Here is a 23,416-nt window from a genome sequence, read left to right as displayed (position 1 = left end):
AATGCAGGGGGCATTCCTCCATGACACAGGGTTTAACATCCTGGCAAAGGCCAAGAAAATGATTCTAATGAGCTCTTAGTGTGGCTCTCACAAGCTTAGACAAAGTAGAGATGCCAAGAGGAGGTTGATGACTTTAAAAATATAATTGTGCATTAATTTCTAGTAATCAGTGCATTGTGGTCAGAGATTAGGGCCACTATGATTTTTTAAATAACGTTAAGAGCTTCTTGTGGTTCAGTAATTGAGCACAGCACATCTTTGAAGTAGATTTGACTATCAGTGACTTTGACTTCCTCCTTTCAGTTCGACCATGAGTGAATTCCCCCCGTGAATAAGAACCCGAGGAAGCCAATTTATGGCAAAGGAGGTATAGCAGAGGTACATGACAATGGGATCCACTGGCTCTACCACATACCCGGCACCTTCCAGGAGCTGGCCACCTGCCAGAGCTGAGGAAGCCTCTTAAAGAAGCAGCTGAGGCATCAGCTTAGAGATAAATCTCTGTGAGGATAGGGTGCTACCCTTCTGGATGTAGCATATTCCACAAACCAACAATTATTGTATGGTACTCTGTTCCCAACAGGTAGAATACGTGGGTCTGAGAAACAAGGGGTTAGAAGCAGGGGTGGCCCCACTCACCATCATTCCCAGTAACCCACTTGAGGGCTACCTCATCTCTTCAACTTTAGGCTCTGTGGATCCAGAAGTCCTAATCCCAAAGAAGAATTCTTCCACTTGGGAATACAATGAAAATCCCATTAAGTATATGGCTATGACTGCTGCCCAGTCATGTTGGGGTCCTCACACCAAGAGCAAAAGGGAAGGCCAGGGGTCACCACCATAGCAAGGGAAATTGATCCTGATCCTCAGGATGAGTTAGGACCGTTGCTTCATCACAGGAGCAAGAAGACATATGTTTGGCATTCAGGGCATCCACTAAGACATCTCCTGATACTGCCTTGTCCAGTGTAACTCAAATACAGCAACCATAACTGGTAAGGGTATGTTAACCAGGGCGTTAGACCCCTCAGGGATTGAGGACTGGGTCAACCCACAAGGCAAGTTAACAGAAGTGAGGGGACTCGAGAACGAGTGGGAAGGGGGACCAGCCAGAGCAAAGAGAGCTAGTGCATCCCACCAACTCTTCTCCTGAAGGTTCCTCAGGAATTCTGACCACAGGGTCTTGGAGAAGCTGTACCTGGATGGAGTGAACTGAATGTGAGAAGCAAGTGGATCTGTATGGTGCAATGAGTGCACAGCCCAGGTCCCTTTTCTCAAGCCAGCACACTTCTACAGCTGCTAACCGCTTGCAACTGCTCGCTTCTTAGGAGAACTGCCCACCACTACATGGCCTCCATTATAAACCTCCATCCCTGCCGGGGTACCCACAGTCAATGATTGACTGATACAGAGACATAAAAGATTGGGCCCCTTGCTCAAAGGGACAACCCAGTGCCAGTTATGCCTCAGAGCTTTCCACTGTGACCTGGCCCCTCTGCGTTACCTGAGATCACATCTTTGCTTCATTTTCTCCTTTCCTATCCTGCTTTACTCCCAATTTTTCCAGGAAGAGCTCTCCCTCAATAAATCACATCCAGACACATGCACCCCAATGTTCACTGCAGCACTATTTACAATAGCCAGGTCATGGAAGCAACCTAAATGTCCATCAACAGAGGAATGGATAAAGAAGATGTGATACATATATACAATGGAATATTACTCGGCCATGAAAAGGAATGAAATTGGGTCATCTGTAGAGACGTGGATGGACCTAGAGACTGTCATACCAAGTGAAGTAAGTCATAAGGAGAAAAACAAATATCGTATATTAACACACAGATGTAGAATCTAGAAAAATGGTATGGATGATCTTCTTTGCAAAGCAGAAATAGAGACACAGACATAGAGAACAAACGTGTGGATACCAAGGGGGAAGGGGGGGTGGCATACATTGGGATTGACATGTACACACTATTGATGCTATGTATAAAATAGATAACTAACGAGAACCTACTGTATGGCACAGGGAATTCTACTCTATGCTATATGGTGACCTAAATGGGAAGGAAATCCAAAAAAGAGGGGATATATATATACGTATAGCTGATTCACTTCACTGTATAGTATAAACTAACACAACACTGTAAAGCAACTATACTCCCATAAAAATTAATTCAAAGGAAAAAACAAAAGCTGGCACAGGAATGGGTCCAGGGAGCTCCAGTAAGAGTGCAGAGTGTGGCTGGAGTGGGGTGAGGCAGGCAGTGAAGGTCAGAGATGAAGTCAGATTTCTCAAAGTCCTACAGATCATGTAGGACCTTGAAGGCCATTGAAAGGACAGTGGCTTTCACTCTGAGTGAGGTGGGAAACTGGGTGTGGGGGGCAGGCATTAGTGGTGAGCAGGGGAGAGATGCTATCTGTTTTAATAGAATCACCCTGACAGCAACCATGGGAGCAAGTTGCCTGAGGTTGTGCAGGCAGAAAGTAAATGATGTCACGGCAATTGGAATCCAGGATCACCTGATCTCAGAGCCTGGTCTCACAGACTAGCCTTTGTCTATGGAGCAGACAGTGCACGGCTGGTACATACATTCAATACACAATCACTGAATGCTGAAGATGTACACAATACAGGGATTGGTACCATCACTTTAAAGGGAAGATATGAACACTTAAAAGGAGACCAGACTCTCGCTCAGTCTCCCTTGGAAAGCCTTCCATACTATAACTAATTAGGATAAAAGCCCATGCTTGCCTGAAGATCCAGAGGTTGCTGGCTACTTTGCAGCCCAAGTAAGTCCCTAAGCCTAAGTGAGTGGTTAAATTTCAAGACAGCAAGTGGGAAGAGCGGACAGTTGATTAGAGTGCAGCATAGTGTAATGATTAAGAATGGTGGGCAGAAATGTCTGGTCTGAAACCCAGCTCTGCCACTTATAAGCTGTGGGCAATTTACTTAACCTCTCTGTGCCTCAGTTTTCTCATCTGTAAAACTGTGATTATAATCAGCCCTACCTCACAGGATTGTTAATAGAATTAAATAATTTTACGATACCTGGAACATACTAAGTGTTTATTATTATCATTTATTACACATAAGCAATTAGAGGGTACTCATATCATCATCTAAGTTGAAAAAAATCTGTATATCAGTTTTTGGACATTAATTTCCAAATGTAATGCTGTCTATCTGTTCCAATACTGGACGATAAGTGAATGCATCATTTTTCTTCCTACATTTGAAAAATATTATTATACCTTTAGCTGATGAATTGTTCAGCTGCTTCTTATCAATGACTGTTCTCCAGAAAGATTAATAATGCCTGGCTCTAATCAGCCCCATGTGCAAACTTCAGATGCTTTCCTGTGCATTTGCCACTCCCCTGACCAAAAGGAACACTCCGTGATTAAAAAACCATCTAGATGATGATCTCAGCCTTAAACATTATTAGAAATTTATGATTTATACTGATTGCTAAGTTAGAAAGTCGGGATTTCTAACTTCCCAATATTCCTGCCCCTTACAAAACAGAAAACAGTTCTTTAAGGCCTTTTTTTTTCACATTGGATTCTGTCAACTGGTTTTATGTAAAAATCAATGAGGGGAGGGAATGTCCATTACATGCCAGGCTCTGGGCAAGGCACTTTATATATAATTATCTTATAGACTTGAGGTTAACACCAAGTGCGTGGCAGAGCTGTTTTTGCTGGAGGAGCCCTAATTCTGGAGCACTGCTCAAAGACCACTAGAGCTGAGGATCCATCAACTTAGATCAATGGTCAATTAATGCCTTTTTTCCCCCTTCCTTTGCCAATTGTGTCTCTCTAGGGATCAGTGAAAGAAGAGGTGTGAGTTTGGCTTTATTTATTCTAAAAACATTCATTCTACAATTATGACAACAATGACAGTGTCTAGCATTCATTTAGTGTATTCTCTATCTCCAGAACTGGGTTAGCTGCTTTTTTATTGTTCCATGATGCAGTTCTGAGGAAACTCTTCAGAGTCCTAGACACATAACTTAATTTGGGGTTGAGGTCACACAACTTGGAAATTACTAATTTTGTTATATCCCTAAGTAAACCAATCTGGTAAACAAAAGGATCTTCAAGTTTGGATCATCCAATCAAACACAGTAAACCCAGCATTTAGGATAAGTCCCTTACTGAAAAAAGTGATTAAATTTTAAAAAACAAAGTTGGAAAAGAACACTCCTAAGTACTTTTAGTTGAGTATTTTATAAACTAAGGCACAGAGTTTGGTGATTGTAATGGTGACTAATCCAAAGTCGTGGTTTTTATTCCTGACTTTGTCGGATTCCTTTGTCATCACTTGAATATGCCAATTAAGCCACTGTGCCTTCCTTTTGCATTTTTAATCAAATGAACACCACCATAAGATGTTACCTGGGAGTGCTCAATGGAAGAATAAAACACCCTTCAAAGAATAGGTTATTGTAATCATTTCCTATGTTTGGCTGGTTTATCCTGCTGTCACTGAGGTAGGTTTTCATCTATACATGATAATTCAGTGTAGTTCTGATGGAAAGTTTTTCATTTTTAATTACCAGAATAATAAGGTGCCCAACCCAGTTCTCCTGCTAAGCTCATCAAGAGTGATACAATGGAAAATTTAACACTGACAGGAGCCCTTGTGTTATAAAATACAAGAAGTGGAATGAATCTCAGTGTGCCTAGAAATAGTCTTTCAAATGCTAGTTTTTAAATTTAAGAGAAAACATAGATAGAAAAGTTAAAAGGAGATGCTAGGTGGCATTTTTCACTCACCAGGATTAGAAATAATCATAAAAAAACTTATCAAGGATATTTTCACACTTATTTATGTCAGAGAGATTAAAGGAGTCATTTTACCTTGCACATAAGGACTGCTTATTAATTCATCTATAAGACCTAGGAAGGCATTTACTATGTCTACTTTTAAAAATCACAAATTAAAATATCACATCATTTCATTCATTTACGGCAAACTCTCTTCCAATGGTAATATATTTTACTTTTAAAAAAAAGATTTATTTTTTGGTTTGGACAAACACATTCAATTCAATGATAGTACTTAATACTTTCCCACTTAATCATGTAAGATTTTCTGCTTTAAATAGTAATTTTTTAAGTTACTTTCTTCACACCATTGTGTAATTATCTTTCTCTTTGAAAACTACCCAATCAAGAACCACTTTATATAGTTTATATTACAAGCTACACAATTTGCAAATACCTAATTTTCATTTATAGTGAAAAATGAAGTGAAAACTTCTTAAAAATTATTTCAGCTCAGAGCATAACCATATAAAGTGGTTCCTGATTTTGTTATTAGTATTGAATTAACATGAAATATTATCTCCCTAAATCTTTTCTAATTCAATGCCAAACACACAATAATGCAATATTACCATCTCCAATAAGTGTTAATCCTACTGTATAAGCAGAATATTTGTCTTGATGTTTTCCTAATTCAACCTTATCGTTTTGATGCATCCTTTCCTCTAGGCATATAGTCTGTTGGAGTGAGAAGGGGCTCCAGAAGCCCTTTAATCTGACCCACTCACTCCTTTTTTAAATGTGGCGTTAAAAACATGAGGCAAACTCTTTCAAACACCAGCAATGTGAAGCTACTCAGAAAGAAACCTAAAGTTTGCATTCACACTTTACCTTTGTAAAATCCCCAACGAATCCCCCACAGCATTCTTCACTCCTTCCTTTCCAGGTTTCAGAATTTTTTCTTTGAAGGTATCAAATGCTTTAAAAGGCATTTTGAAAAGGGGGTATCTCCAAGCCGTCAACAGTCAGTCTCGGAAATTGTCATCCTTTCTCATTTCCAGCGTGGGGACCACTCTGCTTTCCTCGATGAACACCTGGAAGTCAGTTCTCATACAGGGGACTACTTAAAATCAAAAAGAAGATGAAACTCAGCCCAGATCTTTCAAGATGAGACAACACCCCCCCGCCAAAAAAAGGAGAGGCCAAGTGGTGTGTGACTGGGAATTCGGCCCCTCTCAGCTCCCAGCTCAGCAGCAGCCTGTGGTGCTGTCTCAGGCAGCCACTCTCAGGCTGAGCGCAGCCCGGCTCCTGCCCTGGGCTGCAGCTAGAGAAGCTAAAGTGGGCTCCAGCCCACGAGGTGTCCCGAGACTAGCGACAGCATCTGCAGCCTATCTCCAGCCCCTCCTGCTGCTTCAGACCACATTCCCCTCCTGGCTCACTTGGCTCAGCTGTGACTTTCCCTGAGTGATCCTTTCCAAGGTGATGCCATAGTAACCAGGACAATACCTGCCCCTTGGTCGCTGGGGCTTTTAATGCGCTCTCAGCCAGAGCAGGCACCCAGGGCGAAGTGTGTGAAACATTCACAAGTCCTCTGCTTTTCTGAGGTCTGGCCCCTAAGACAGGCTCTCAGCGACCCCATTATGGCCTCTTATGCCTCTCGAGGGAGCCGTGAAACACTTTTTCTGTGAGACACCAGTATGGATGTGGTCCTTGGAGGAACACTTGCACTTGAGGAGGTTAAATGCAAAACCCAGGCCACAAACCTCTAGGAGGGCATTTATCTGCTCCTGATCAACAGAGCAGGATCACTCAAGGTGTGGTGTGTAAGTGCCACTGGGACCACTGAACTGAAGATGACTGAGCAGGTCCTAGAACCTGCTTAGTGCTCTTCATCCTCAGGATAAGTCTAAATTCTTTATCATGGCACACAAGGCCCTCTGTGGGACTCCAGCCTTGTTTCTTGTCACTCTGCTCTTTATGTCAGCTTTTCACTGAATTCAGCAAGCTCCCTATCACCTCTGAGGTTTACTCAGACTGTAGCCTCTGTCTGGATAACTCTCCTCACCCTTCATCTGGGAAATGTCAAGGGATTCTTTTTTTTTTTTTTTTTTTTTTGCGGTACGCAGGCCTCTCACTGTTGTGGCCTCTCCCGTTGCGGAGCACAGGCTCCAGACGTGCAGGCTCAGTGCCCATGGCTCACGGGCCCAGCCGCTCTGTGGCATGTGGGATCTTCCCGGACTGGGGCATGAACCCGCGTCCCCTGCATCGGCAGGCGGACTCCCAACCACTGCGCCACCAGGGAAGCCCGATGTCAAGAGATTCTTAAGTCTCACAGAGATATCACTTCCTCTAGAAGCCCTCATACACAAGGTTAGGTATCCCTCCTCTGTGCCCCCAAATCACCTGTCCTCCAAGCCAATAGGATCTGGCATGTAGTGGTATAACATAAATCACTGTTGGACTGGAGTAGAAATAGCACATGTTGCGCCCACACTGATGGGCGGCAGAATGACCCCTCCATAAATGATGCTGCCATGAAGAAACAGCCTTCATCTGTGAGGCTCCAGTGCTCCACCCCTCAGCCTGCAGGTGACTGACAAATCCTGTGCTTTAGACTCTCAGATTCCCCCAGAGTCATTTCCACAAGATGAGTCACTGCCCTCTGCAGTCGTATCCAAATCCTTCTCCAGGATTTGAATTTAGTTAATATAAATCAGAGCTGGATCCTCAGTAGGTTAAACACTACCACCAATAGTACTAATTATTATTATTACGGCTAATACTTGTTGAGCTCTCTTTATGGTCCAAACTTTGTGTTAAGCATTGTTTACATATTATCACAATCTTTCCAACACTACTTTGTGGATAGTCAATTGTTATTTTCCCCAACTTCACTGACAGGAAACTGAGGCAAAGAGAGGTTAGACTTGCTATTTCAGATCCAAACAGCCTGGCTCCATGCAGTCCTATTCTCATTCTCTGTCTCTGTCTTTGTCTCTGTCTCTCTCTCTCTCTCCTCCTCCTTTCTTCCACCTCCCCCTCTTACTACCTCCTCTGACTTTACTGAGGTATATTTTGCATATCATACAACTCACCCATTTCAAGTGGACAATCAATGATTTTTAGTAAATTTACCATGCTGTGGAAGCATCACCATAAAGCACAAAGCAGGTAGAACATTTCTATTATCCCAAAAATATCCCTCATATTCACCGTTAGTCCCCATCTCCCATACCCCACACTGCCCCAGGCAACCATCAATCTTTCTCTCTATAGATTTGCCTTTACTAGACATTTCATATAAATGGCATTAACACACTATATACCATACAATATATTGTCTCTTGTGTCTAGCTTCTTCCATTTAATATGATGATTTTCAGGTTTGTCCATGTCACAACTTGTGTCAGTAGTTTGTGCCTCCTTTTCTGCTTTCTGTGGTATATTTTATTGTATGGACATACCACATTGTGTCTATCCATTGATGGACATTTAGGTTGCTTCCAATCTCTGGCTATTATGAATAAAATTGTTAAGAACAATTGTGTGCAAATCTTTCTGTGAACAAATCTTTTCATTTCTCTTGGGGAAATACCTAGGAGTGGAATTCGTGGATTGTATGGCAAGTATATGTTAAAACTTTTAAGAAACAGCCAAATTATTTGCAAAAGTGGCAGCACTATTTTACAATCCCAGTAGTATATATGAGGACTCCCATTTCTGACATCCTCACCAATATTTGTTGTCTGTTTTTTTTTTTTTTTGTATAACCATTCAAGTGGGTATAAAATGGTATCTCATTGTGGTTTTAATTTGCATTTCTCTGATGACTAATGGCATTGGCCATGTTGTCATGTGCTTATTTGTCACTGGTGTATCTTTTTTGGTAAAATTTCTATTCAAATATTTTGCCCATTTTTAAAATGAGTTTTTTGCCTTATTATTGAGGTGTATGAGTGTATATTCTCAATACAAATTCTTTATCAGATAATACGATTTGCAAATATTGTCTCCCAGTCTACTGTTTTTCATTTTTGTTATGCTATATTTTTAAGTGCAAACATTTTAAGTTTTGATGGGGTGAGGTCCAATGTATCAGTTTTTGTTCTTACATAGACTGTGTCTTGTAAGAAATCTTTGCCTAACCTGAGGTCTTGAAGATTTTCTCCAATTTTTTTGCTTTCTAAAAGTTTAATTGTTTTAGCTCTGACATTTAAGTCTATGATCCATTTTGAGTTCATTTTTATGTATGGTATAAGGTAAACGTCTAAGTTCATCTTTTTTTTTTTTGGCTGCGTTGGGTCTTCGTTGCTGTGCGCAGGCTTTTTCTAGTTGTGGTGAGTGGGGGCTACTCTTCATTGCATTGCGTGGGCTTCTCATTGCGGTGGCTTCTCTTGTTGCGGAGCACGGGCTCTAGGCACACGGGCTTCAGTAGTTGCAGCACTCGGGTCCTAGAGCGTGTGGGTTTCAGTAGTTGTGGTACACGGGCTTAGCTGCTCCGCAGCATGTAGGATCTTCCTGGACCAGGAGTTGAACCTGTGTCCCCTGCATTGGCAGGTGGATTCTTAACCACTGTGCCACTAGGGAAGCCCTAAGTTCATCTTTTTTCCATGTGGATATCCAGTTGTCCCTGCACCATTTGTTAGAAAGGCTATCCTTTCTCCAATGAATTGCCTTAGCACCCTTGTCAAAAATCAATGGAACATAAATATAAAAAATTATTTCTGGACTCTCAATTCTGTTCCATTGATCTTTATGTCTATCCTTCTACCAATATCACACTCTGTTGACTGTAGCTTTATAGAGTAAGTTTTGAAATTGGGAAATGAAAGTCCTCCAACTTTGTTCTTTTATTAAAATTGTTTTGGCTATTCTAAGTCTTTTGTATTTCCATACAAATTTCAGAGGCAGTTTATCAGTTTCTGCAAAAAAATCCTATCCAGCCCTGTGCTCTTAAAAGGATATTTTCAGGCCACCAACCTTGCCACCCACAACTCCTCAAGGCTGAGAATGCTAAGACTCCAGGAAATCACATATCTAATCACTCCACCAAAATGTCTTCACCTGTCTCCAAAAAGCTCACTCATTCATCAAAAACAAATACAATCAAAATAAAATATGATAAACACACTCTCTTGCTATAGAAAACATCCCCTGGTGAAGCTTCTAACCCATTCCTCAATCCCCAGATAACTTTAGGTTACTAATCTCTTAGAGCACATAATGGAAGCACCACTAGGCAAAGACCACGTGAATCTCTTTTAAGGGTCAATGACTGCTAAGAGCACAAACCTTTTCTGCAGAATGTATTGCTCATGACACACACCTGAATCTGCAAAGGATTTTTTGGCAGTGATTTAGATGTTTGATGATAATAATAACACTTATGGAGCACCCTCTAGGTGCCAGACTTTATGCACTTAACTCATTTAATCCCCACAACGACTCTCTCAGGTAGGTAGCATTTTTATACCATCTACAGATGAGGAAACTGAGGCACAGAGATTTTAAGTCAACTTACTCAAGTTCGCACAACTAGGAAACTAGGCAGAGACGGGATACAGACCCAGGAAGTCTGGCATCAGAGCCTGAACTCCTAACTTCTACACTAGAGCTGTTGATAATAGAGACAAGAAAATATAAAGCCAGACTTTCCAGAACTGAGGCTCGTTTTATTCATTGGTTCCTTCTCATGAGGGCCTACTATGTGGCAGGCTTTTTTGAGACACTGGTGATATAGGCTGAACTGTGATATTTCCCTTAAAGAAACAAACCAGAAAATGAATGAGTCCATATGGTGTGGTGAGTGACACATGTGGTAATGGGAGCACAGGCAAGAACACCTAAATTAGCTTACTAAGGGAGTGGGAGAGGGTTTCCTAGAAGAGGTGATGATAGTATAAGCTTTCAGGTATGAAAGAGTGAGGCAAGCTAAAGAAAAAAAATGTGGGAGCAAAGACTTGCATGAGAGAGCATGGCGCCTGGGGGAAATTTGCATAGTTTCAGAGAGTTGGGCGAGTTTACCATGTGGTAGAAAACAAGACTGGAACAATGACCATGAGCTTTATATAATTTAGTGGTTAGAGCAGAGCATTAAAATATGTGCTCCTCATCGCAAAATAACAAATACAGCAAAGATAGATGAAATGATGTGTAGAACAGAAACCCGTGAGGGCCATGAAACTAAAGCTTTGGTCAATGTTTAGGATATGTAGACTGAATATGCATTAGGAAAAAAATCCAGCCATTGCATGTACTCGATGACTTCCCATCATCCTGTACAGAAAGAGCCTTTTCCCTAGAGAAAATAAGATTGACTAGGACATCTTTAGAGGTGATTGCCCAGAACACAGCAATTCCTCATTCTCAGGGAACTTCCCTCCCACTACCACCCCCCTCCTCTTTTTTGGAGACAGGCCCCCCAAAGCCCTGTATATACTATAATGTTTCCCATCTCCTCTGACCACTGTTGGATGGACAGGGATGTGCACCTGCACTGTGCTGAGCCAGTCAGATGCCAAATTTTCCTGTAATTTAACTTTAGAATTGAAAGACTGCTAGTTAATCTTGCAGAACCCTGGAGCTGTAACTGGTGGCTGTGGCTGGGGGGGTTACATTCACATTATGGACTGGAGATGGAGAGAACACTGGTCTGGCAAAGAGTAAGAGGAACAAAACACAATGAAACTTTAGCAGGCTGAGGGTGTCTGTTTCTAATGGCCTTCCAATTCCTGTTTGTCTAGACCCAGCTGTCCTACCCTTGGGTTTCATGAAATACCCAGTCCTTATAACAAATTGCCCTCCTTTTAGTTTACTCTAGCTAAGATAGTTTCTGCTCCTCACTGATAAAGAATCTTGACTTTATCAATGATTTAAAACCCAAGAGATAAAAAACCCAAAGGTTTTTGCTCTGGATCTATTATATGAGAAATAAAGATAAGAATGACAGTTTACCTCTTATTAGAAATATTGAAAGTCAGAAGACAATGGAATAATCTCTTTAAAAACTAGGGAAAAAATTGTCAACCTAAAATTATATACCCAGTGAAAATACTAATCAAAATTTAAAGTAAAATAAAAATTTATTTTAGTCCTAAAATCCTGAAATGCCAATACTGCCTGCACCTAACACCATGAGGGCAAGCCTGACCATCCAGTTCAATTTTAGGTAGGACTCCAGTCTCCCAACAGTGAAAAAAGTGGATCTCATAAGCTGGTTGTTAGCCAAGTCATTCTAATCTACCTAGACAAAAAAAAAAAAAATATATATATATATATATATGTGTGTGTGTGTGTGTATGTATATATATACACATATATATATAATTTGTTCAAGAAAATAGTTTCATCAAACCCAATCAAAGTGTTAGGTAGAGAATTTTAAACAGGCTCAAAGCTAATGACCTAATTATTCACCTTTTAGGATAAAAAACTTCATAAGGAAACAGAGGTAATGAAGAAAATTAATCTTCCTGAGGCTCCTTCTCTCCTGAATTCTGTGGCAGCTTTTCTAGGCCCCATTCTACACCCCAATTCCATACTCCTCTCCCTCTCTCCCCATAACATACTAATACCAACATAAAACTTTCTACTTTATCCAGTATTTCTCCCAATCCTTTAAAATTTGTATATTGTTGATAACTATCATTAGTACTAACTGAATGTATATAAAACTTGATTTTTTTCACTGCACTTCTATTTTTGACATTCTTTTATTAATAGTCAAACGTGCATACAAAGCACGTTCAAGTATCTCATTTGATTCTCCCAACCACCTGTGTAACAAATAAGCAGGTAGAGAAACCAAGACTCAATTTTGCCCAAGGTAGCCTGGCCAGTAGAATGTGGAGATTGGGGACTAGGTCCTTAAGCCCATTTCCTGAGCTTGTGTCACCACAATACACAGTACATTGTGATCTTATAAGTCCCACTGTGGGTACTAAAGACTGCCTTTAACATAACAACTCAGGAAAGATGTATTCAGAATCCTTGTGTCTTTAAAAACGTCACTGAGCACCTAATTACTGTCGGCCCTCCGTATCTATGGGTTCTGCATCTGTGGACACAGAGGGCCGATAAGGGACTTGAGTGTCCCAGAGTTTGGCATCCTGTGGGGGTTACCGGGGGGAGGGGTGGCTAGAACACCCCCCCCCCACAGATACAGAGGTGTGACTGTATAGGTAAGCTTGTGATAGTAAGAGTGAAATTTTTAGAAATAAAACAGGGTGCTGGTTTTTGAGATTACATACTAATCTGTTTGCTTTCACTAAAAAGTTCCACCAAAAAAATAGGGCAAACCAATAGCAAAATAAAGAGAATTTAACATATAACACTGATGTACCAGCCCCTGGATTAAAATTGCCACCATCCACCCAAGGCTGATAAGACCGCCCTTCTAAGGGGAGGCTAATGGGAACCTTTATCCCATTCTGCAGTCATTGCTTCCTTATCTGTCTTGCTGACTTGAGTTTCCTGATCTCATTTCATACTCACAAAGGAGAATGAAAAACTAGAAATGACAAAGTAGAATGACCAAACAGATATTATCTCCATTTTACATACTAGGAAACTGAGGCTCAAACTCAAGAAGTTACATAGTCACATAGTTTTTGGTTACACAGCTACATAGTTACAAAGTTACATAGTTTTTTGGTGGAGCCAGGATTTAAACCAATTAATTACAAATGCTCACTTCATTATACAGCACTGTTTCCAGCCCACAATAAAGCATAGTTAGTCCCATTACATTTCAGCTCACTGTGAGCTGGGTACTGGAATTCAATTAATTTGGCTTTATGTTGCTAAGTTATAGGAACATAATTTTATACCATTATTAAATAAATGTCTCTATAATTCTTTGCAAACATAAGGCTGCCTACATGGACATCCTAGAAACATATCAAGTTCTATTTTCAGCTCATCAATGTAACTGCTTAAATATTTTTCCCAATTAATGAAAATTAAACTTTTTCCCAATGAAAAACATTTCCCAATTTTCCCTATTAATGAAAACTTTAAATAAAGTCAAACAATCAAAATATGGAAATATAGGATGTCTTTACACAGCATGGAATAATTTGAGTATTTTGTATTTTTCATAGAAGAATTTACATGAATTCCTTATATTTATGAAACACTTTAACTTCATTCTTCACTGCTCCTTTGAGGTTATAACTATCTAGAGAACGAGGTTGGGCAGACTATTCCACTTTACTGTTGAAACCAACAGGCATGGAGAAGACAAGTGATGTATTTAGTATTTTTGAGGTTTGGGGCGGAACTAAAGCAGAAATCATACCCATCTACTCATCTGCTGGCTGTCACTGGCTGCCTTTAACAAATGATTAACCTTTTATCTTGGAGAATCTCACTCCCACAGCCCCCAGCACAAGACACTTGATGATCAGTTTCTGAGCCTGTTTTCTTGCTATAATTTATTTTGCTTTAATGTTTTACTTCCTGTTATATATTGGTATATATTGGCTCACACAGTCTGAAATCCTTACTTCTGAGTAACTGGGGAACTACTGGTTCATTTCATCCAGTATTATTACAGTGTGGAAATATGTTCCAGTTTTGCTTTACACACCATGAAAGTTGACTTAAAAATAAAAAGATTCAAGGATATCTTAGATTGTGTCCAAGATAGAACATAGAAAATCTGATAATTTAATAAATGCAGTTGGATAATAATAAAGAAACCTGAAAATGTGAGAGAAAGTCAAGATCAGAGAGTATATTTTGGAGGATTTTTCACCACCTTAATTTTTCTTGAAAGCACAAATGAAATCCAGAGTGTCCAGATAATTTCAATACATGAAGTAGAGAACAGGGTTCACATGTCTAGGGCATCAAGAATCAAGATGGAACAAACCTACACACCTTCGACAAGTATTTCCTGTGAGGTCCTATCCTTCTCAGACTCAATATTACAAGCCAGACATCAATCTGTCAGTCTGTCAGTGTTAAAAAATGTACATGAAAAGGAGCTAATGTAATGGACTATTACTTGGGAGATAGTGACATCTTCTGGTGGTTTATAGACTAAATTTTTTTATGCCAGACATTTTTTCCCCCAGAAGCCAGCCACTGTTTTATGTTTATATTTTTATTTTTCGGGATCTTTGTTCCCTGGCCACGGATTGAACCCGAACCCTGGCAGTGAAATCACGGAGTCCTAACCACTGGACTGCCAGGGAATCCACCAGCCACTGTTTTAAAGTAGGCTTATTAAACTCACACGTGTGTATTCTTAAATTTCTGAAATGTTCAATGAAGCATAAATGATTACTTAAAAAATAATATTCCTCACTTATTTTATTCCTTGTGTTGGTGTCATCCCTGGCTTACTCAGCCAACATTAATTCCACTTTTCCTGGTCATCAAGTCATTTGACCAGACTTTCCTTAATTCAAGCAATTTTCATGTAATCTCAGAATTCAAAAGGACCTTGGGAATTATCTACCCTAATCCTCTCCCCAGTGTGTCCAGCTTAATTTGGGAAAATGTAATTCCTAACTAATCATTTGATAGCATCAAAACCAATTTTTAAAAGTCTCCCTGCAAGGTTAAGCTCAGGGCCCATCTCCTCTAAAGAAGTCTTCCCCACTCCCCTAGCCTAGGTTGGCCGTCCCTCCTATGTTAAGATTTATCACAGCATATACCACACTGTCCTGTAATTGTCAGCTTACTCAGCTACCTTTTATAACCACAGTGCAAATTCCTTAATGACATGGCCTACATCTCATTACTATTTGTGTCCCAAGAATCTCATAGCCTATAACCTATTTTTGGCTTGTTTTTTGAAGAATAAAGGTATTCAAATAATGCTAGGTGAGGCATCTGCTCTTCATTCAAGTGGATATTATTTTAGAGGCCTATGTCCATCATAAGCAAGGTGAGGATATCTATCGAGTACTTACAGTATGTCAGGAGCCTTGTCAGGTGCTTCACACACGTTTACTTTATTTAATCCTAATGAGTCTGTAAGACGTGATCCTCATTTTATAGCTGAGAAAACTTATCCTGGTCAGTTGGTGAAAGAGACAAGATTTAAACTCATTCATTCCATATACTTATTTACACTTTACCTTGTTCCAAAATGAGAATTTCTAAGAACATAATACAGAACTTTTTTTTAAATGGAAATCAGAGCAAAGGAGAAATAAGAATTTTAAAAATCAGATAAAGCCAGAAGTACTGAACAATGCATACTATTAACGTCCTATATATTTGCTACAGGTGGACTGCAAATTTGCCTGAAACTCCAAGCTGTTAATATGTGATTTGCTCCATTATTCAGACTTTAAAAGATAAGGGCAAACTAGTTGCTTAGAAGCACATTTACTCCTGATCTGAAACCTGAAGTTTCTCCTGTGGGTCCTCAAAGAAACTATTTTATGTTAGAGTGAACCAGTGTCACCCTTGGCATGAATATGTTTCATAATACAGCCCAAAGCTAAGTGCAGTAACAGAAATTGATGTGTGGCCAAAACAACGCAACCCAGGCACAAAGGTCTCCACAGTGTGTTTAATTTCATTTAGAATTTCTAAAGAAATGGATGGATTACTCAATTTTTGGCCTCCTCCATAAAACTTTCTCAAAAATGAGATTTTGAATGTTGGGCAATAGAGAGTTAAATGTTGTTCTTTGACAAGTATCTGGGTACAGATATCATTGCTGATTAGAGGCAGGTCTGTATGATCACTGGAGCTGGGGATAAAGATGCCATCCCCTTCTGACACTGGAGCAGTCTAAGGAGGATACCACTCACTGAGAGGCCTTTCCATCTCTCCACAAAAGTGATCTTAAGAGCACCCACTGTTAGAGAAAGATTTTCTTAAAAACTATTTTGGATCTGTTCCAACTGAACAAATGTGTAAAGCAACCCATCCCGCCTCCATACAGCATAAATGCTATAATTTTAGCCTGAAATTTCAAAAAAAATATGCCCCACACCAAACCCCAACTTTATCTGGCTCCAAAATCCATGCACTCTATGCTCCTAATGTGCCCGTGGACAAGCCCCATATCTGACTTTTGTTTGATCACTGCATTTAGAAAGACTGGCAGGCACTCGGAAGGGAACTGCATGAATGCTGATTCCTACATGCAAACTCTGGACATTAGAGTCTCATTCTCATATGAAAGCCAAACACTGGGTTTCCTAGCAACCTAGGCCACCACAAAAAGAACATATATCCAAGATACAGGAAAAAAAAAGATGAAAATTGGAACTGCTCAAATAGGTATAGAGTAGCTAAATCATATTTCCACTCAAGGCACATTTCAAAAGAACTTTTAGAAAGGAAAGTTTTAATATAGGCTACATATATACAATTCCCTATAGCTTTTGTTAGCAGCACATATATCCATCCTATGGCCCCATTTTTTTTTTTTTTTGGACTTTTTATTTTTTACTGAAGTAAAATTGGTTTACAACATATCAGTTTCAGGTGTAAAACTTAATAATTCAATTATTGTATGCACTAAAAAATAATTACAATAATAAGCCTAGTTAATATGTCACATTACAATTGACCACCTTCACCCATTTTGCCCAACTACCTCAATCTGCTTCCCCTCTGATAACCACCAATCTGTTCTCTGTGAGTTTTGTTTTCTTTTTTCCTTTGTTTTTTAGGTTCCACATAAAAGTGAAATCATACTTGTATTTGTCTTTGTCTGACTTATTTCATATTGGTCCCATTTTTAAATGGCTTAATAGACTGAGGAGTCTTATCAGTGAAGGTAAGGTTAGGAGACAAAACCAGACATTTGAACAGGGAAATTTTAATGAAGTAATTGTCAACTAGTAGAAGTTACTAGTCCTTTTATGCCTTTAAAAGGCATAAAAAAGGACTCTAAGGAGTTCAGAAGTAGCAGTTGCAAAAAAAAAAAAAGAAAAGTCAGCTACTACCTCTAGGCTAGGAGAAAGTAAAAAGAAAATTAAGGAACTAAAGACTAGGAGAGGCTCTCTTCCCCACTCCAACCCCTCAAGCTGAGCACCTTCTTCGGCGAAGGCGTGGTTTCCACAGGTACATTCAGCCACCAGTGGTGAAGACATCTGTCAGAGGGCCAGAGTGGGAGACAGCTGCTTGAGGGAGTGGCCGAAAACAGCCCACTGGAGCTGCTCCCAAGTGGGAGAGTGTGACTGAGGCACAGCTGGGGTCCTGTGCTGGGGTTGCCGGGCTCCTGCAGTGAATAAAAATGGAGAACCAGAATCCAGAAGTGACTTCTTGCTGCTATTGCTTTGCAGTGCCACTTCAGGACCCTCTACCGACGAAGCCTAACATCCTGCCAAGCTGGCAAGGGAGGTGCGTTTACAGGATCCAGCTCGAGTATCACAAAGCAGGGCAGAGAAGGATGGATTTGGAGCTGGGAGACAATAAACTGATAACTGCCAGAGTTCACTCTTTCGGCGTCTGACCTTCCATATATACCTACATATCTAACACAGGAGCTACTGGCCACATGTGGCTATCAAGTACTCAAAATGTGACTAGCCTGAATTGATATGTCCTAAGTGTAAAATATACACTGGATCTCAAGACTAAGTACAAAAAAGAACGTAAAATATATCATTAAATTTTGTATCATATCATGTTGAAAAGATATTTTGGCTCTATTAAGTTAAACAAAATATATTATTACAATTAATTTCATCCATTTTTACTTTTTAATGTGGTTACTAGGAAATTTTAAATTACATATGTGTTCTGCACTCCAGGTAGTTAAGTCCTCTCTGAGTGGCTATAGCAAGTTGGCTGCTTTGGATAGAAGTTTCTAATATCTAACAAGCTCCATTTTGGTGAAATGGCTTTTTCCTCTATGCCATCCCCTCCTCAACGTTATATGCTTTAATTCTACTACATGTCTGGGTACTGCAAGCACTGCTAACCTGGCTCCCCCAACCATCTCATCCACAATTCAGAGAAGCAGCCCAGAGGCTGATTTCGACCATGAACATTTCTGTTCTATCATCTCCCTCTTCCTCTTCAATGCCGATTTTTCCAATGTAAATATATTTATGGTACCAAATAAGTACTGAACACATAATGCTTACTATATTAAACCATTTTGACAAAAGCAACTCCAGAATTCATACAATAAAGGATATAATGGTAGAAAGCATGGGATTGAAGATCAGAAAAAAAAAAAAAAAATCTAGCTTCTATTCCTGGCTCTAACTTTCTTGGGTTAGGGCATGTAAATCTCTGACCCTCTGTTTCTACATCCGCATGGTGTTGAATTATTTCAGTTTTACTCAAACTATATCATGAAATCTTGTTAGGGATTGTAACCAGTTTTTTTTTCTTTTTTTTAATTAGTAGGATATAATAAAAAAAGAGTACACTATATGTATCAAAGGTTTTCTGAAACTTTTGTTTCAGGTATAAATTTCATATACTGGGTTTGTAATGTAAGATATATTTCTTACTGAGTGTCACAGTTATAGCTTGAAAGCCAGCAACATAAATAATCTCTTAAAATCCTATATAGGGCTTCCCTGGTGGCTCAGTGGTTGAGAGTCCGCCTGCCGATGCAGGGGATGCAGGTTCGTGCCCTGGTCCGGGAAGATCCCACATGCCGCGGAGCAGCTGGGCCCGTGAGCCATGGCCGCTGAGCCTGCGCGTCCGGAGCCTGTGCTCCGCAATGGGAGAGGCCACAACAGTGAGAGGCCCGCGTACCGCAAAAAAAAAAAAAAAATCCTATATAGTTTGAATTCTTACAGATTTGTTTTGTTCTAAAATTATTTCAAGACCAGTAAATAACAAAGCATGGAATCACAACTTAATGTGGAAAGTTTCATCAAAGCCGTAATTTATTTGGTGCATACTCTGTGCTTGCTATCAAGTACTTTCACATATACCTTTTCCTTTAATATGTAAAAGCAACCATGTGAGCTATTTTACAGGTTAAAAAACAATAACAAAAACCTATTTCCTTAACTTATTCAAGTGAAAAGAGGGTTATAAGCGTTCCAAAATAAAAACAAAACAAAACAAACAAACCCCAGCCAAGTACATAGTCTATTTCCATTTCTTTTTATGCATCCTCTAAATATATCACACACTTTAGCATTAGGAGAATAAAGAACCAATTCAAATAAAAGGGCATCTTTCTTGTAATTTTTGTCTACAGGTGCTTTTTAACCTACCAACTTTCTACTCTAAGTTGAAAAATGCCATCAATATCTACAATAATTTTAAGGTGATCTATCTAGTACTTTGAAAATTTTGTTCACATAGAAATACAAGTCTAAAAATAGCACTATTTTTTAGAGGCAGTTTCACAACAGAAAAAGGCAATGGTAACAGTTCGAGTGATAGAAATGATTTAAACAAAGTACCTTCAAGAAAGTAAGAAAAAAGTGTAGAAAATCTTCTAAAAATGTAGCATCGTTACCTCAATGAATGAACAAATTTCAAGATGTGAAAATTACCTAAGAATCACATATATTCTTTCAACTAATCTATTTTTATATTTAGAAGTTCAAATTATATAAATTGTTCTATTAAGTTTTCCTTCTAATTAGGAGTTCAACACTGACAAAGTTATTTTACAAAATAAAAAGCAATTTCCTAATGAACTGTGACTACTGAATTGTTACGAAGAAAAATTCTTCAATGTTAAGCAGTTTTATTCCTTATGTAAACTTTTCTCAAGATAGATATTGTGTTACGAACGAGACAACAAATAATCAGGTTCATGTATGAATGTATTTGCCAGAAACATCTGCTCTTCGTACTGCTTTTCATTTCTTGGAAAAGTTTCTTTAGCATTCCTATCAGTCCTTCTCCTAAAACCATGTAACAAAATACAGTTCATACAGATACCAGATGTTAAGCTGACTTTTTATTTTTTAACATACCCTCTTACTGAATGCTGCCAGCATTATTATCAACTTACATTTTATAATCAAGTACTGTATGTTCAGTGTGTGTATACGTATTTTCTCAATGAATAAATGTAGTGTCAGCACACTAAACTTCATATGACTTATTTTAAATGATTGCTGGTTTCAGATAATTAAAAACCACAAACTCTATGGCTGCAATTATAATACATTTATAGTTCTCTGAAAGATCAGTTTAAAGTTATAACATAATGATGGAATATAAGTTAACGAAATACAAATGACATCTATAGCATACGATTCCATGGTTGACTAATTAGCAAATCAAAGAAAAATATCAGAGAAAGGCCTTGAAAAAGAAAGCATGTTTCCTGTTAGAATTTATTCTTTCTTTCCTAAAAATGGCTAATTATGGACATAAAAATGTTCGAACAAAGGGTCCTGAAATTCCTAGAGAAGATTTAAACTTCAGATGCAGTAACTGACGAAGTCAGACGTTATCATAACGTATCAAGCTGAAAATTAATCTGTTAGTAGCCAGAAGATACAAGTGCTCATTTTTAGAGAAGTAAAGTTTATTACATTTGAAACAATACAGCAGAAATCTCAAAAGTATACTCATTAAATATAGTTTAATTCTTACAAATCTCCTTTTGAAAATGCAATTCATATGTGCTGCAACCTCAGAAGTTTGAATTCAAAATGAAATATGGAGGCGGTAGTCAGGGAAAGCACATCAGAGGGCTTTGTCAAATATCTGTACAAATCAGTACATACCTCTTCTGTCTGTGATACAGTAGGAAAAAAAGTGATTCTAAACATATCCAAGTAAATGCAGAAAAATACATTACTATTTGAGGCAGACCATGCTAAAATATAATTTACAATGATTAGTTTGCATTTATGATAGTTAATAATGCCTTAGTTTGAACCAATGAAATCAAGGTTTAGTTAAATTCTGCAGTATTTGCTCAGTCTTTTGCACTAAACATTAGTTCATCTGAGAAGTAATAAGATTGGAAAAGCAAATGATCCGATCCTTTTCATTAGGCTTATCATTTTCTCACTCAGTCACACTAAATGCAAACAAATCAATACAGCATCAAGATTTTTCACATAGTAAAAATGAAGACTAATGACTTGTGAAGGCAGACTGTGTACCATGTAGTATTTAACAGATGAAACTTGCAATTACCATCAACTCATTTTTTTAAATAACACCAAGATTTACAAGCCAAAATAAACATTTGATTTAAAAATTCTGCTATTCAAGATACTCAGGTGTCTTTTTTTCTCATTGAGATTGATATGGGTTGGGTCTTTTAAAAACCTGAAGAGGAGTTGGTAAGAGGAAAAAAATCCTCAAGGCTTTAAAAACCTCAGCTGTTAAAGAGTCCATACAACTACTATGCTGGCATGACAACAGGTTTTTTTCTGTCACAAGACCATTCACTTTCCCACAGAAGTACTTCCTCCAAGCCAATTATATAGATGTAAATCAGCTTACCCATGATTAAAACTGAAGTGATCCTTCAAAAACAGGAGCATGACACCTCACCCAAAAAGATCTTTTAAGTCACTGCTAGCTGAACTGCTACTGGTCATAGTAGGTGGTGGCTGTGCAAAGTTCTGCGGGTTAAAGAAAGGATTAGTCTGCACACCGAAGGCAGGTTGTCCTATCATGCGCATCTGTGCTCCCATTACCGAACTGCCCACACCTGGAGACCCTTGAGCAGGCACAAACTGATTGAGCCACTGATTTGGTTTCTGTTGTGATAGCTGGTTCATACTAACTTTGGGTTTCTGAGGGCCAAAGAGATTATTAAGAGCAGACATATCTGTGGGTCTTTGCTGAGTCAGCTTCGTACCAGCAGGAGGAACACTCACAGCACTGAAGTTTGGCAAAGTGGAAGGTGTTCCCAATGTCATCTTGGCCACTCCAGGTGTACTTGGACTGCTGAAGAAGTTCTGGTTTGTATTAACTGGCATGTTGAATCCTGAAGTCTGAAAGCCCATGTTGGCATTTAGGCCGTTTGTTAAATTTCTCTTTGTATTATCAGTTGGTGTAGAAAACATCATACCAAGGCCCGTGGAAGGAACAGAAGTGAAGGTACTTGAAGCAGAAATTTTAGGGGTACTAACAGAAAGACTGGTTAAAGATGACATATTATCCATCAATGTGTCTGTCAGGTCCTTAGTCTGAAAAATATGAGGAAATTACTTTATCTCCAAGAATTCCAAATTACTTAAAAATTAGTAAACATTTGATAAATTTTATTATAAAGGACAAGTTAAAATTAAGCTCAATAGTCTACACTAAGACAGCAAACCACAGCTCACAGGCCAAATCCAGCCTGCCACATATTTTTGTAAGGCTTTTTAAGGATGAACATTTGCAATCAATCTGATGACAGGGAATACAACTCTGAACTCCAATTAAATGAAATGCTGTCTCCACCGCTGCACCTCCACCAAAAAACAGAATTGCATTTTTCTCATTAGATCTGTATTACAGACAAGGATACTCTATTATTTTTGTATTTTGAATTTCATCAAAATTTTGTGGAAATTTATTTTCTCTATTTTAAGTACCTACAAAATACTTTATTTTTGCCTCTTGGCCCACAAAGATTTTTCCCAGAGGAAGAAATTTAATGATTAAGAGGCAACAACAACAACAAAAACATAATTTAAAGAAAGCTTTTAAGATAAAGTAATTTCTGAAATCAGTAATAGTGTAAACTTTCTATCAGCAGAGACCTTAATCACTGCTCTAACAC

General features: G+C 38.8%; 2 protein-coding genes across 4 annotated transcripts in view; both read right to left on the bottom strand.

Moving 5' to 3' along the window:
* Positions 1-5,768, bottom strand: part of SLC17A8 (solute carrier family 17 member 8) — a gene marked incomplete at both ends in the record, with an annotated part of 58,601 nt that extends 52,833 nt beyond the window's left edge. For all 3 annotated transcript variants that reach the window (XM_079715634.1, XM_079715635.1, XM_079715636.1), the window contains one exon: positions 5,668-5,768. In XM_079715634.1, coding sequence (XP_079571760.1) covers positions 5,668-5,768 — 101 coding nt within the window. The remainder of the gene's footprint in view (positions 1-5,667) is intronic.
* Positions 5,769-21,199: 15,431 nt separating this feature from the next.
* SCYL2 (SCY1 like pseudokinase 2) overlaps positions 21,200-23,416 on the bottom strand; it is a gene marked incomplete at its 5' end in the record, with an annotated part of 42,616 nt that continues 40,399 nt past the window's right edge. The window contains 2 exons of the mRNA XM_079715633.1: positions 21,200-21,422; positions 22,144-22,835. Of these exons, the coding sequence (XP_079571759.1) occupies positions 22,191-22,835 (645 nt within the window). The 3' untranslated portion in view covers positions 21,200-21,422; positions 22,144-22,190. The remainder of the gene's footprint in view (positions 21,423-22,143; positions 22,836-23,416) is intronic.

Source organism: Hyperoodon ampullatus (genome assembly GCF_949752795.1).
Source record: "Hyperoodon ampullatus genome assembly, chromosome: 11".
In the NCBI taxonomy this organism is placed as follows: Eukaryota; Metazoa; Chordata; class Mammalia; order Artiodactyla; family Ziphiidae; genus Hyperoodon; species Hyperoodon ampullatus.
This window is presented reverse-complemented; position numbering and strand designations above follow the sequence as displayed.